The sequence below is a fragment of the Pezoporus wallicus genome, unplaced genomic scaffold (assembly GCF_028554395.1).
Source record: "Pezoporus wallicus isolate ANWC-B61680 ecotype Strahan unplaced genomic scaffold, APGP_CSIRO_Pwel_v1 contig_3847, whole genome shotgun sequence".
NCBI classification, from domain to species: Eukaryota; Metazoa; Chordata; class Aves; order Psittaciformes; family Psittacidae; genus Pezoporus; species Pezoporus wallicus.
The window spans coordinates 2,474,777-2,489,842 of NW_026639842.1; the positions used below are offsets into that span (position 1 = coordinate 2,474,777).

At 37.6% G+C, this 15,066-nt stretch overlaps 1 protein-coding gene across 2 annotated transcripts in view; it reads right to left on the bottom strand.

Annotated features, from left to right (window-relative positions):
- DNAJB6 (DnaJ heat shock protein family (Hsp40) member B6) overlaps window positions 1-15,066 on the bottom strand; it is a 58,396-nt gene that overhangs the window by 32,429 nt on the left and 10,901 nt on the right. For both annotated transcript variants that reach the window (XM_057416490.1, XM_057416489.1), the window contains exons 3-7: window positions 14,727-14,836; window positions 12,058-12,117; window positions 11,585-11,695; window positions 1,997-2,128; window positions 1,056-1,197 (exon numbers count right to left, since the gene is read on the bottom strand). In XM_057416490.1, coding sequence (XP_057272473.1) covers window positions 1,056-1,197; window positions 1,997-2,128; window positions 11,585-11,695; window positions 12,058-12,117; window positions 14,727-14,836 — 555 coding nt within the window. The remainder of the gene's footprint in view (window positions 1-1,055; window positions 1,198-1,996; window positions 2,129-11,584; window positions 11,696-12,057; window positions 12,118-14,726; window positions 14,837-15,066) is intronic.

The following is a 15,066-nucleotide window of genomic DNA, read 5'->3' on the forward strand; positions in this document are numbered from 1 at the left end:
TTCCCTCAGTTTTCAATTTTTTTCTGGAATACACTCACAGGAAAGTACCATGACCACACTAGCACACAGTGGCAAAGGCTGCACTTACGTGGTCAAGACAACAGGATTTCTCCAGTACAACAGGACAGAGAACAACCTTGCACTTTGAAGTATGGGACACAAGTTACCCAGCAAAAAAAAAACTGGTTCTCGGTTGCTTTTCTGCAACTTTTTATTAAGTACTGAAATTACATTTAACTACTTGTTCAGTACTCCTATAACTCAGGGATCATAATGTTCCATGTATATTAATTACTCTATAGCTAACTAATATTTCAATTTCCTCATCACAAGCATGAAACATGAGAAGATATGCTGTGTATAGTAGTTGAAAATTCACTTTCCAACAAACAGGAAAAGATTTCTCCAAAGCAGGTTTCAGCTGTTTATTCCACTTAACAGATAAAATTACTTTTTACACAAAAATTTCACTCAAGCACTGCCTAGGAAAGCAAACTAGAGCAGGTATTAGGAAAACTGTTTCATGATGTCTACAAAACTAGAAGTCCTCCCAATCCCCAGTTAAATGCTTCACAATCAACAGAAACCACATGCACTTCCCTTCCAGCAGCTCAAGCAGACTTGGCAGACAGTAGTCAAAGACCATAATAACAGATGAATCCCTATACCGGAGGTTCTGAAAGTCAGGAAGAATTTGCCTGGTCCCTTTCTAACAGCAAACAAGTTGCAAGCTTCATTTTTCACAAGGGCAGCTCTGAAAGCACATTTTACACATCTAAACCCTCTTCAACTATGAAGAGTTTAGACAAAAAAACACTGTCTTTCCTGTTTTTCACAGGCTACAGCTTTAAGTAACTCAGCAATGCTAAGAAAAGTCAGACAACAAATAGAACTTCTCAAAAATTTAAGCAGAGAAATCCAAGTAATGTGATGACCACAACAGCAAAAGTAAAAATACACACATACCAGTATATTTACGTGCATATACATATAGTATACTTATATGCATGTATTTATAGTTACTATCATTTCATACAAATATTTTTATCACATACCTCTTTGTAGTAATTTTTCTGCCATTAACTATTTTAGTTGAAGTTGATACTGATTTGAAGTTACCCAGCCCACCACCACCAAATGACGTAGAGGAGAACGAAGTAAGGCCTCCATGTCCCAGCGAGCCAAACGAAGTAAAACCTATTAAGAAAGAAGGTATGTGACTAAAAACACATTTCTGCATGACCATGGGATACAAATCAACACAGCACCAGTGACTAGATGCCATTAAACACCAGTGTGAGAATAAAAACATAGCTCCAGACCCATCGACTTCACCCATACGGACCCACAGTTCCAATTCCAAATCGACAGCATCATGCAAAAACCATTCCTCATCTTCTCTCCTGAAGAAAAGGCATTCAAGCCTGCTTGCTGAACTCAACCACTGTCTCATTCTATCCACTAAGGTAAAGCTGGTAACTTTAATTAATCTGTTTTTTTGCTTTAAATGTTGGGATTCTGTTGAGTTAGCAGACAGAACAAGTATTCCATCATTAGCATCCCAACTAATATCCAGAATCTTAATTGAAAGGACACAGAGTATCAACAGCTCTCACCAACCTCAGATATAGACACCTGCATTCAGACTGAACTAACTACTACCATACATTCTAAGAGTATATTTTTAAGACCTTAAGTAATAGCCACCAAATCCCCAACACCTAAAACCAAACAGAATACAAACAATTTTAAAGCTATATAGAAACCACAGCACCAAAATTAAGAACAAAGTTCTACCTTTTAGAGGTCTGTTCACTTCTCGTGAATTTTTAGGTAGACCAAATATTTTAACAATACCTTTGTTCACATACAGATTTTACAGAGAGCAGATAAAGTGCAGCCTCAATTTCCTGAATGAAGGCAAGTTTTTTAAAAAAGTATTATTATATTGAGATCCTTTGTGTACCAAAACTGCATTCCTTGTTGTGATATTTACCTGTGTCAAATGAAGAAAAGCCACTTCCAAAAGCAGGGAATCCACCAAAGGCAGAGAAGAATGATCCACCACCTCTGCTTCTGCTTCCCCTTGGACCCCTCCTGCCGCCAAAGAAGTCCTCAAAAGGGTCTTCTGCAAAACAGAGGACAGCATTTAAGAGGTCACTATTACTGAGCGATTCTGTATTTAAACATTAGAAATTCATAAAAAATAAGTTTGCATTATTTAAGATTCAGCCTTCAAAATGTCTGATGCAACTGAAGAATCCAAGGTAATTCCTTCTGGACTAAATTCTGTCTCTTCTGGACCCAAAAACAATTATAAAGAGTGGTCTATTTCTGTGTTTTAGGTGTTTAGTATTTTAAAAAAAACAGTAAACCTGATATAAACAATTGAACATTTTTCAGTAAAATAGAAGTGGCAAGAGCTACAAAAGCATTATACATATGTATTATTATTCTTTTATAATGTATTCATATTAATATTGCATGTATTATATACATATTTCTATTTTATTATTTATTTGTAGAATTATTTATTACATATAATTAAAATATTGTTTCCATAATATGTTCATATTGCATAATACGGTGGAAGTATGTTCAAAATTAAATCAGTATTTGAGGCTAACCATGTCCAGACAGTTAGCATTTGACAGACTTAACACTGCTCAGATGCATAATCATGATACCTTACACAACAAGCCACCATAAGGCAAATCATTCAGCAGTTCTAAACTCCCTGCTGTCAGACTAAGTTTTTCCAGGCTATAAAGAGTAGCACTACAGATTAAACTCCTAGAATTTAAATTTAATGACTCTTAAAATATTGCACACAGGTACCTGAACTGTCTAGCTTAATTCCATTCAAGATTTATTGTGGATCACCACAATGAGATCTTTAAAAAGTAACTTCCAGATAGGTTATATCACTTAGTGAGATACAAAAACAGCAGTCAGGAATTGATTACTTATAATCTTAGTGTTCAAAGTGTTTATTTTAACACCTGCCACAATAGGTACATCAAACACGTATTCTGATGCACATTTAGGCAAGAAAGTAGGAAGGTTTACACAGTGTCTCAAAGCAGCATTCAGTCCCCACCAAGCAGGGGAAAGAGAGGATAAATAAAGGGAGTCATAGATAAAATGACATTTCAAATTCAAGTACAACTGTTATGTCATTCACAACAGCTGCTGTTTCATCCCCATCATAAAGACAATAGTCTCTTCTAAAAAAAAAAAAAAGGGGAAGGGGAGAGGCCACCAGGCACCTACATAAGCAATCCTTTTTTACTTTATCATATCTCCCTAAAAAATAATTACTACTAGAAGTATCTGAAAGCTGTTTTCTACTAATGCTCTGAAAACAAAACAAGGTGGGTTTGTCAGTCTATGGTATCGGCTAGCAAGTAAAGCCACTGAAGTTAATTGTTTTGTACTCCAATTTATTCTTGCTGGAGTGACTCATAAATTAGTTATGAAGGTCATTCACTCACGTGTAGAAACGATCTATATTATGTTACTCCCACTGTTAAGCTTTCTATTTATAGCCCATTTTTCTTGTTACCTGGAGTTCAAATAAAAACAAAACAACCCACCATGTAAGCTTTGAGGTTTTAAGCCCCCAACAGTACATCAGCTTATTCTACAAGTGAATCTCTCCTCAGCGCAACAGCAGCAAACCACAAAAGCTTTTTAAGGGAGGACCAAAGGGCCTCCTAGAGATCCCTGCTATCAACCCAGTTTCTAAATGGATTATTGCCTATTCCTAGCCACAGAAAAAAAAAAACTAAGTGAGACTTGGATGTGCCTTATTAGCCTTTGGCAACCCTACACACTAACAAAAGAGGTGAGCACTTGGTATTAGTAAATGTTCTAGCCTCAGGTGATTTCCATTAGCAGCCCTGCTAGTAATTCTCCAGCAAAGAAGATACTCTAACCGCTCTTCTGCGGAATTCTCAGCAAGATGGATTGTCCATAGACAGGAAAATGGGTAGGACTTTCCTGAGGCAATGTTCCTTACCTATCCTGACAGCCATCGAGGTACAGCATGGGGGGGGGGAGGGGGAGAAAGCCAGAAACAGAAAAGAGAAGGCACCACAAAGCTTCTGCATTATCACTTGTTTTATCCACCACCAAATACACATTAATACAGCAACTTCACAAATACTCAGACCCTGTTTATGCTTTTAGTCCTTAAATCAAGATAACTAACAGTACGACGCAGCAAAACATTTCAGTTTGATAAATCTATTATTGTGATTTTGCAGAACCTTCCCATGCATTATAATCTTGCACACAGAACCATTTGGCTAAAACCATCCAACACAGTGAATAACAAAATATCAGGGTATTGTGGGTTGTTTTTTTTTTTTACTAAATCCTCTTATGATAGTAATTTTGGTGCTTAATTTTCTTATTGTTAGAAGCACATCAGAAAACTGAAAAAAAAAAACAAAACCCCACAAAACAAAATACAACCCAAAAGTGCCACAAGTGGAGACCTTTATAAAAAGGGAAAAAACTATGTAAATACTACACAACTCAAAAGCATCAGAAAACTGAAATGCTAGACTAATATCGCATTAATTCACCATCCAAAAGAAAACACCAAGTTGTTAGCTTTCTGTCACATCCATGACCTAATCTGAGTCACTACTGGCAAGACTGATGTATTTGAAAGAAAGTGGGCTGGAAAGCACCATACAATAGGCACGGAAAGGAAGTAAACCCCAGATTATCTACATTTGAAGCAATGCACAACTCAGTTAAACCAATCTAAGGCATTATTCCCAATAAACTAAAAGTGCCATATTCCCTACATCTATCACTTCTACAATAACACTTGCACCTTGGCAGCTGCCTGGGGAACCAGATCAAGAACAGATAAACTGAAAACAGCATCTCCAGATGAACACAAGTTCAGCTAATTGATCCTTTGCTGAAGTTCAGTGTGACCATAAAAGCAACTGCTGGTTACAAAGAAGACAGCAGGAAGAAGTGTCCAAGGGTCAAAAGCAGCACAGGAAAGTGCTTTCAGCTGTTGAATGATGCTACCCCTGGTGAAAAGTGTTGAACACATTCCAATGCAACACTACCCAGAAAATCGTAGAGTGTTGAGACAAATTGTGCACTGTCAGCAAACATTCTTACATGCACATGCTGCCGCAGCTAGAGATACTGATAATTTTATAGGGACAGTATGCAAAGGAACATTACCCTATAAAAACCAGGATCACTGCTCAGTAACTACAGTAACTACACACTACTGCCTCTACCAAAAAACAACACACAAGCTGAATGCCCTCACTGCAGATGCAGAAGGATGACACTGGAGCTGCCACGCACTGAGCAGAATAATGTTGCAAGGCTGCTCAGCCCCTACATTAAGGAGGCAGTCAAACTCAATGCCATTATTACAGCCTCCCATGTTTCAGTAAGCAAAGACAGCGTAGCCTGCTTGCCTGCCATAACTGTTATATTAAAAGCATACTATAAGTAACATCATGCCAGTAGAGTCTGAAATGTGGGTTTGAATAATGTGTTCATGCAAAGCGCTACAGATACATGCTACATAGAATAAAGCAGAATTCTGGGAGTAGGTGTTTTTATCTTGCCTCCTATTTGGAAAAAAGTTTCGAAGATGCAGACTTGCAGTAGACACAGAATCTCAGGATACAGCTCTGGAGTAAACACAGGTACAAAAACCTGCATCATCAGAACTGGGCATGCTGCAGAAACCTGTAAGCACTTTCGCATGGAAATATTTTCTTCCTTAACTGCAAAACAAGCATACTGTTGATGCCACTTACTCAGAAAAGACACCAAGATGCTGCTGCAAGTACTACTGATTCACCCGCCTAAAATGTTTTACAACATGGTCTTTTATCATTGCTTACTTCCACAAATTAGATGTCAAATAGATGTTTGCCCCACTTATTTAAGAATGTTCATCTGCAGAAGCACTTGAAAGTCTTTCTAATGATACACAGCAGAGATCCTGGGATTAGTAATTTCCTAGAAAAAAAAGAGACTTAAACATGACCTCTGAATGCTATCTATACTGTACTCCAGCATCTTTGTAATAATGGTAAGTCCAACTCTAACCAGAGTTTCATATTTACCAAATCAATGCCCAAATGTTCAAGCACACCTTGGAAACAGAAATTTTCCATTAACATTGTATGCCCTGCTCTCCTTGTGCTGCGTTCAGCATTTGTCCTCTGACCAATTCAGCCACCTTGCCATCCAAGAAAACAAAACCAAACTATTTTCTTGGGGACTAATAACCTGAACTAGCTCAGGATGCCAAGGACAAACCTCCTCTTAGGCCAATGTGCTATCAAACAGCTTCTCAATGTATTTAATGGTCAAAGACTAAGTTTTAAGACAGACATGATGATTTGGAGCAGTGGCTCCTCCCTTTTGGCAGCAAAAGCTAAGTATTAGCTTAGTTACCCAATGTGCCACACCATTACCTATTACTGTTTGATAATGCTGTCTGGGTGAGACAATTACTGTGTTCCAAAAGTCTTCTTCAAACCTACCAAGTAATTTCTGAGAAACTCATAGTAGTGAGATTGTGACCATTCCATGAGTAATCATGATCCAAGACCCATGCTTACAAAATACTACTGCGTACATTCATACCAAAGCAATGAATGAACATGCAAATCTCTAAGCACTTCACGAATTGCACCAAAAGCTGCAAATTTATGTCGACAAAAAGATTAATTACAAAGAGGTCAATGTTGTGCAATACAGCTTTAATTGAAAGCCAGCTCCATTTTCTGTTTTAAGAACCCATTTGACTAACAAATGCATTTTGCATTAGAACTCCTGAACATTGTAATTATCAGACATGGGATTACATATGGATTGAAACCATGATAGAAGCTTGCGCCCTACTGAGACAACTTTCTGTCCTTGAGACAAAAAGGCTGATGAAGCTATTCCATTCCTGAACATCCCAAAACACAGATCATGTAAAATAGTTTGCAACAATTACTGCACACAGATTTTCCCCTTTCTCATTAGGTGAAGACTTTTTAGCCTGGATGCTTAAAGTCACTAACTATTCTTTACATCTAATAGAGCATGATGCATTACAGTAATCAATATTACAATAGTCAATCTGCAGTACCAAGCTACACAAATAGCTAGCTAGTTGACATTCTCTGTGACAAATATTTATATCTAGCTAGCTATAAGGTGTTAAGATTCATTTTACCTGTGGTTTCCAGGAGTATAGATTTAAGTACCACATAAACCAGGTAACCAGAATTCTCCAGGGAAAACTCCAAAAAATGTATATGGGTTTATACACATCAGCTGGTCTTAAATTTAAATACATTGCGAGTTCTACTTCACAAACTAAGAAAAAAAAACAGGACATTTTTATAAAATACCATCTCAGAAGGTACACTGAGAATATTAAAGAGTTTAGGAACTCTAACAAAACTGTCAAGATTATGATCTATGTTGAAAAGAGACTCCACAAAGTCCTCTCTCAGACAAAGTCCAGAGGGACCGTCCATCTAGAGCAATTTACCACATCACATTATTAACATACTTTACCATGGATTAAAGCATGGTTCCTTGTGGGATTCATTGAACTAGATATACAGGCATCTAAAGCTCTTTGAAATGTCCCGCAACAGCCTAACAAGCTTCTAATACTGCTTCTGGTAAATACTGGTCTGCTGTAGGTCCTGAGCCCATACAAAAATTACTCGGGCATCCCAAATACCCTAAACCATCCCAAATACCCTAAACCATCCCAAATACCCTAAACCATCCCAAATACCCTAAACCATCCCAAATACCCTAAACCATCCCAAATACCCTAAACCATCCCAAATACCCTAAACCATCCCAAATACCCTAAACCATCCCAAATACCCTAAACCATCCCAAATACCCTAAACCATCCCAAATACCCTAAACCATCCCAAATACCCTAAACCATCCCAAATACCCTAAACCATCCCAAATACCCTAAACCATCCCAAATACCCTAAACCATCCCAAATACCCTAAACCATCCCAAATACCCTAAACCATCCCAAATACCCTAAACCATCCCAAATGTCATCAGATGTGTATACGAAGCTCAATGTATACAACTACTTAAAGAGCTGCTTGAACTACTTGAGTTGAACCACTAATGGTTAATGTTATGCTCTCATGATAACCATTCCATCTTTCAACGCAATTCCTTACTGATAATCCCTTCCAACATATAACCTGTTCTTGAAGTGAGAATCTGAAAAGCCTCTAAACCAAAACCAAGTCAATTCTTTAACAGCCCAGAATCAGTGTCAAGCATTTTTTCCTATGTGAAAACACATCAGCTTCTGTTCCTCACAGTCCCTGAAGCAGCAGTCTTTAATTTAATCAATATACCTCCCTTAACAGTGGAGGATCCCTATGAACTGTTAAAATACAGCAGCAGAACATCCTTGAAAAGTTTACAAGTAAAATATGAACAAAACACTACCTGCAATACAAATTAAGCAAATAAAGGCAAGCACCATATATAGTCAGATAGTTTAAATATAAAACAAGCTTACAGAAATGAGAAATCAATCCCTTTATGAAGACTAAAGCGTCAGTTTTCACATCAAAGGACAGCTGTGTAAGGTAGAGAGTGCTGCTTACCATCTAACCAGGCACTGATATTTCAAGGTAGTACTTTACAGTATAAAGAGTAGTACTGCATAGGAAGCATTACCTTTTCTTCTGTTACAAGGCTTACCATTCACCTATCTCAAAGAAACTAAAAACTATCACTGGAAGAGGTCACTAGGAAAAAGCAGATTCTGCTGTAACCAGCTGTTACAGAAAGCAAGTGCACACCTCTAAAGCCGAGTTAACCATCTGTTACCTTATCAGAACAAGTTTTTAGAAGTACTAGCCTTCATACACCCTTCTTTTTCCAAACAATTAGCCTGAAAACCAGTGAAGACTGTGATGGGCTGAGTTAATTTCAGTGCAACACAAAGCACATAACATTAACTTTGCTCAACGTGGAATTGTTAAGAGCTGTCTTCAACGGAATTATAAATTTTTATTTGAGAAGTCTGAAGGGACTCAGTTACAAATCACCACAGAAATCTTCATACATTCTCCTCTTTTTTACAGATGAGTAAAGATGCCTCTGTTCATAAAGAAAACTTTCTGTAACTGCAATCGCAGTGCAACACAGCTCAGTGGAGTTTAACAGACTTGATTCATGGCACAACTTTAAGAATTCTTCACACTGCTTAATTTATAGGGATTATGCTTCTGAATGGTGTTCTTTTTACATATTCAATGGCAATCAGGATAGAGAGAGTCCCACCTGCAGTCTATGTGCCTCAGTACATACTACTTCAAACTGTATAAAAGGTGAAAACATTTCAAAGCATATATTCAATTTTATCTTTGATTCCACCAGTGCACATTCTAAAAAGCATGACCTCAGTCCTTATTCAGCTGCTTATAAAACCAATTATAACCTGAGTAGCTCTTTAAAAGGTCACTAGTTCCACAGAAAATTAAAAGTTGAAAACTTTTTTATTAGATGAATTCTCTTATTCTTCAGGACAAAAGCTGTCCCACCAGCTGTGGGTGTTTCAACACAGCAGAAGCTACAAGGGCTCTGGTTCACCAACCAGTTACACACGCAATTCTACTGCTTGCTTTTGGCATTAGCAAATGCACTATGTTCAGCTGAAAGCCCCTGTATTTTCACTTTGGACTATCTTAAACATTTGCATAAATGGAGAGATTGTTGTGGACACTTTTTATACAAAGCTGTGGGAGAACTGTTTTGAGTCACACTTTGCCATATCAAAGAATGTCTGAAGCATCTTAAAGAGAAAAAAAAAAAGCGCTCACTTAGAAGCTTTCTGTCAAAAAAAGTTCCAAGAGCTTTTACTGAGAATCTAAAGCTCAACACAGGTTTTAGGACTACATTAAGTAGGTAACCTGCTTTTGAGTAAATAAATTTGGGTGTTAAACAGGGGGAGAATGTTTCTGGAAGCATGCCTCAATGTCACCATTGAGGAATGTCGTTATGTCCACTGCTTTCACAGGGTAAGATGTATCACTATTCCTCTACAGGAGCGGGTGAGGTAGCTGCAATATCCCAGGAACTCTGGCAGTAGTGGCATCTCCATGTGGTGAGCGCCAGTCCCTTAACTGTCTTAGCAGCCCTTCACTGGGCTCTATCCCGTAGCTCTGTCTCTTGTCTTGGGGAGCCGAGAACTGGACACAATACTACAGATGTGGCCTAACCAGTGCTGAAAGCACTCATCTAAATGGAAATCATCATTCAGTGAAGGCAGCAAAAAGCTGCAACACCCCACCTCAGCCCCTGTTTCCATTCATCAGTATTTTGTTAGATGCTTCCTCCAATCTGCACTTTACTACTTCTGATTTGCTGCTGGATCTAACTGCTCAAGTTCTACTGCTTATCCTTTACCAGATTCTTCCTCTAGTTACTCATGTAATTCATCAACTAACATTCTACTGAATTAATCCTCTAGCACTTCAACCCCTTTTCTAATTCTTCACTAGAGTCACCCAACAACTGATGAACCCTGAACAGCAAACTACAGAAAGGTAATTAGAATCTTAGTTGAATTAGCCCCTTCATGCTGCCAGCAAAGATAAAAAATTCTTTGAAAATATTAAAACATCTTCATACATTGTTATAGAGATTAAACAGTATCAAGGCACTGAATAGGAAGAGCTTTGCTTTTCACGTACACTTCTTGCAGTTTTCAATATGAGACTACTTTAAGTAAATACTGAACACAGGATCTGTTCCACTTTCTAGGTCAGCATTTTATGCAGTAGAACATACACAGTGATTTCATAAGAACTGCAACACCTGAATAGGCTTTCAATATGCTACAGTAAGCGACATCACAAGCCAAAGGACCACCAGCACTATGGTAATAAGATCACTTTGACAATTTTATCACACTGTTTCTCCTTTAACTAAAGGACGCATCAAGGCTTCAAGAACTACTTAAGCTACCTGAACCTTAAGGGGCTCTATCCCCCAAGCAAACATATACCATGAATTTGGGAGAGTATCACCTACATTACGTTTGCAGTTGTTCTTGTTTTGATACAAGAAAAATCTTTCCTTCAACCATCCAAGTTCAAGCTGAGAGCTATGGTGTAAGAGTTACAGTTAACCTGTCCAGTTCAGAACCTCTAAAAGCTACATTAAATATTTACAAATAAAAACAGATCAAATTCAACAAATTAAGTTCACCCAGTCAAATTCTCTAAAGGGAATTTCAGCATATTGAATGTTGAATGGTTCCTTTCAACCTAGAGACACAGCACTCACAATTTTATGGCTTTTTAAACCACGACTTCCAACAAAACATACCTGTTCTGTACTATCAAATAAAACAAGAACAAACAGGTAGGAAATAAACATTTTAAATCTAACACAAAATGCCCACTGTTTACCTGCAGTTCTCAGAGCTATTTCTAATAAAGCTGCATTAGCTATATTTGTTCTGCAAGAGTAAAGTTTTAGCCCATTTTAGATAAACATAACTAAACCAGGTGGATTACTTACCAAAGAAGTCAAATGAAAAGGGGTCCCTTCCACCAAAAAACTCCCTGAACACATCTTCTGGGTTACGGAATGTAAATCCAAATTCAAATGGATTATCATGATGATTTCCACCTGCAAAAGATGTTAAATTTCATTTACCCTCACACATTCTTACTAACAAGAAAGTTCAGGTCTGTATGGTATTTGAATCATTTAGAGATATAAACCCATCTTTAAAATTTCTCTTTCCCTTTCAGGTATAAAGTCCAGACAACACTTCTCATCATTAATTGCCTTGTCTCTGTTTACAGATATCAGTAATACCTTTTACTACAACAAGAAAAACTGCAAAAACAACTGTCACTTCTGTTTTCACAAGGTTACATTTTAGGCCTTAGTACAGGCATTTCCAGATTCCTGTCTTGAAAGAAAGCTGCAGAAAATGGCTTTCCACCAGAACAAAGAAAGCAAAGAACTGGCAATTGTCAACATACCTCCACCTCCATTTATTAAGCCTTCTTTTCCGTATCTGTCATAGAGCTCACGTTTTCTAGCTACAAGGAGAAGTTGTATATGTCAGTAAAAAGGCACATTGAATTTGGAAAAGAAAAAAACCCAACAACAAAACACAACAAAAAAAACAACAGAAATATGTAACCGGTATACTCAGCTATACATTTCTCAAAGCTAGTTTGTCTGAGACAGTTCTGTCATGTACCTGGGCAAACATTTTTACTGAGAATTGCCAAAGCAATTTAGGCTCAAGAAGAACAGATACTAAACCTTAGGACTTACTACCATTTAACTGCAGAAGCTCTGATTCTGTTGAATAAAAAAAAAAAAAAAAGGAGGTATAAGGACAAACTTCACAAGGAAGCTTGCCTTTAAAACAAGAACACTGCAGTCAAATCTCAAAGTTGGTTAGAACTTGCCTGGATAAAGCCCTGATCTCCTCTATCTCTAAGAAAAGATTCCACAGTCTCTCTGGAAAACAGTCCCAGGCTCAAGCACTCTCACTGTTAGCATTGTCTTCCTTCTACCCAACTGGAATTTCCCTTGTTATAAGCCTCAATCACTGCCTCTTTTTCTTCCTATTGCACAAGATCAAGCCCATTGTAACAGAGCTATGAGAATGAAGGACAGTGTTTGTACGAGTGATCGCAAAACACCTCAAATTAATAAACTAGAAGTGATTATAATTAAAGGGGAATGACATGATGTTAAAAAAATGTGATGGAAGGATATGACTCAAACTGCTAGCTTTCTATGATTTCTGAAGGCATGGAACAGCTTGCTCTTAATTTCACTGCAAACCAGCCTTCCAGTAGTCATGAGAAAAGGGAAAAAAATAATTCTACGTTATTACAGAGATAAGACTGCTCTGTTGTTTCTGGAAGGGAACCTGAAGAGTTTACTGAGGCAGACAGTCAGTTATTTCGCTTGCACTGGCATAGAAGCAGCCAAAAAATAGTAGGGGCATCTGATTTCAGACTCCTAATGTTAACATCCTATTCCCACTGGAAACTCCTTAGTGAAAGATGCTTTTGAAATTTGAATAGCAGCATTGAAATAACATGCAGTTACCTCAAACAGTTGCTGAAAAGTAAAATACACCTAACAGGGATTAAAATTTCATATACTGGGCACCATCTTCAAATAATGGAAACATGCAATAGGATCCCCCCCACACCCCCAGCAAAGCTTGGTACATTATCTATATTGCCTTTCTGGAAAGTAATTTTAAAGAGAAGATGTTACCCTACCCACCAATGTAAAGAGACCAAAGCAGTAAGGCAGACAAACTGACAGAAGGAACAGGAAACAGCACAGACAATCTGAAGGCCCACAAAGCCTGAAGTTCATCTTGAAAACTGTAACGTTCTTGAAACCACAAGGGAAGCGTGTTCTATGATCGCCCAATTTCAGTATTCTTTGCTTATGTAACCCCTTACAAAACTATTCTTCTGCCAGAAATTTGTATCCATTCAAGCCTGTAATAGCATCAGAAAATTTCATTAAGTCTGCAGAACAGTTGATTGCCTCTCAACTACAGGGCTCAGGATTCAGATATCCCTGCTGCACAAATGATTGTCAAGACACCAGTAACTTAGGATTTGGTCTAGATCCAAAACCAGGCAGCATTTTTAGAAGATGTTTTAAAATTCTAGCAGTGTAGTCTTTCCACAGAGCTTTAAGATCTGTAAAGCAACCAGACCAGGATCCTATTTTTATCTTGCTTAAAATAAAAAAATTGCATAAGAAGGTTAAATTACTCTAGATTACAAAGATACAATGAACTGACAAACTAAATTCTCTTTCTACAATGTCAATTACATACCAAAAACAACCCAAAAAAAGGTGGGTGTACAGCTTGATAAACAAGGCCAAATTCTGAAAGATAATCTAGATGCTGCTAGCACTTTAAATATAGCTTTCCCTTGCTCACTGGTCTCAGGTGAAATCAAGGACACTTCAGAAATAGCATAGACAGCTGCAGTCAATTACAGGGGAAAAATAATCAAAGTCACTTTGTTATGATTCAGGCTGCTTTTGCCAGAATATCAGCACAAATTAATGATGCCTTCTCCAAGCAAAAAGACAGGGGTGAACCATTAAGCTGAATTCCTATACCACATAGGTGAAGCTAAACAACTTTTCCTGAACAATGCAAAATTAATACTCTCCTCAAGTACCACTGAGGACTGAATTTATGGAATTCCCCCAAAAGCAATCCAAATTTTCAGCAAGGTTTACAGTATGCTTGGGCTTTGTCAAGACTAGTTTACTGTAATAAGAAATAGAGGCAGCAGACCCAGCAGCAGATACTTCAGAGCCTGTCTAGCCTGACTTTCATTGGATAAACAACATCATTACCCCTTACTGATGGTAACACTGGCTTCACCTCCCAAGATGAAAATGGCTTGGTATTCAGATTCAGAAATTTCTGAAGAGGGCCTGGCAAACAAGATCTCGATTTCTAGAAGAAATTTCTGCTTATTCTATCTTACCTGCAAGTTTCTTTATCTCTCCTTTCTTTTGAAAGGGAAGTATTTGAGCTGGATGGTAAACCAAAGTTACAATATCCCTTTAAAGCATCATACATCAGCACTTTTGGTCTGTTAACCAGGCTATAGAGAGGCAAGAGCCCTTTTAAAATACTTACCATCTGACAAAACTTCATAGGCCTCTGCTACTTGTTTAAACTGCCGTTCTGCCTCTTCTTTATTGTCTGGATTTTTATCAGGGTGCCATTTTAGCGCCAATTTACGGTATCTAAATGGAAGGAAAATAAAGTATTTTATTCTGAAATGAATGAATATACTATACAGATAAACACAAAATGTTTCAAACAAGTTGTGAGGGATTAAAACATTTAGAAATTCCCCAGTGCTTTGTATCTGGCATCTAAACCAGTACCAACAGTTTCTACAGGTACACCAAGAGCCATCTAGTCAGATTTTATTAAAAAAAAAAAACAACAAACAAACCAGAAATAAAAAAGT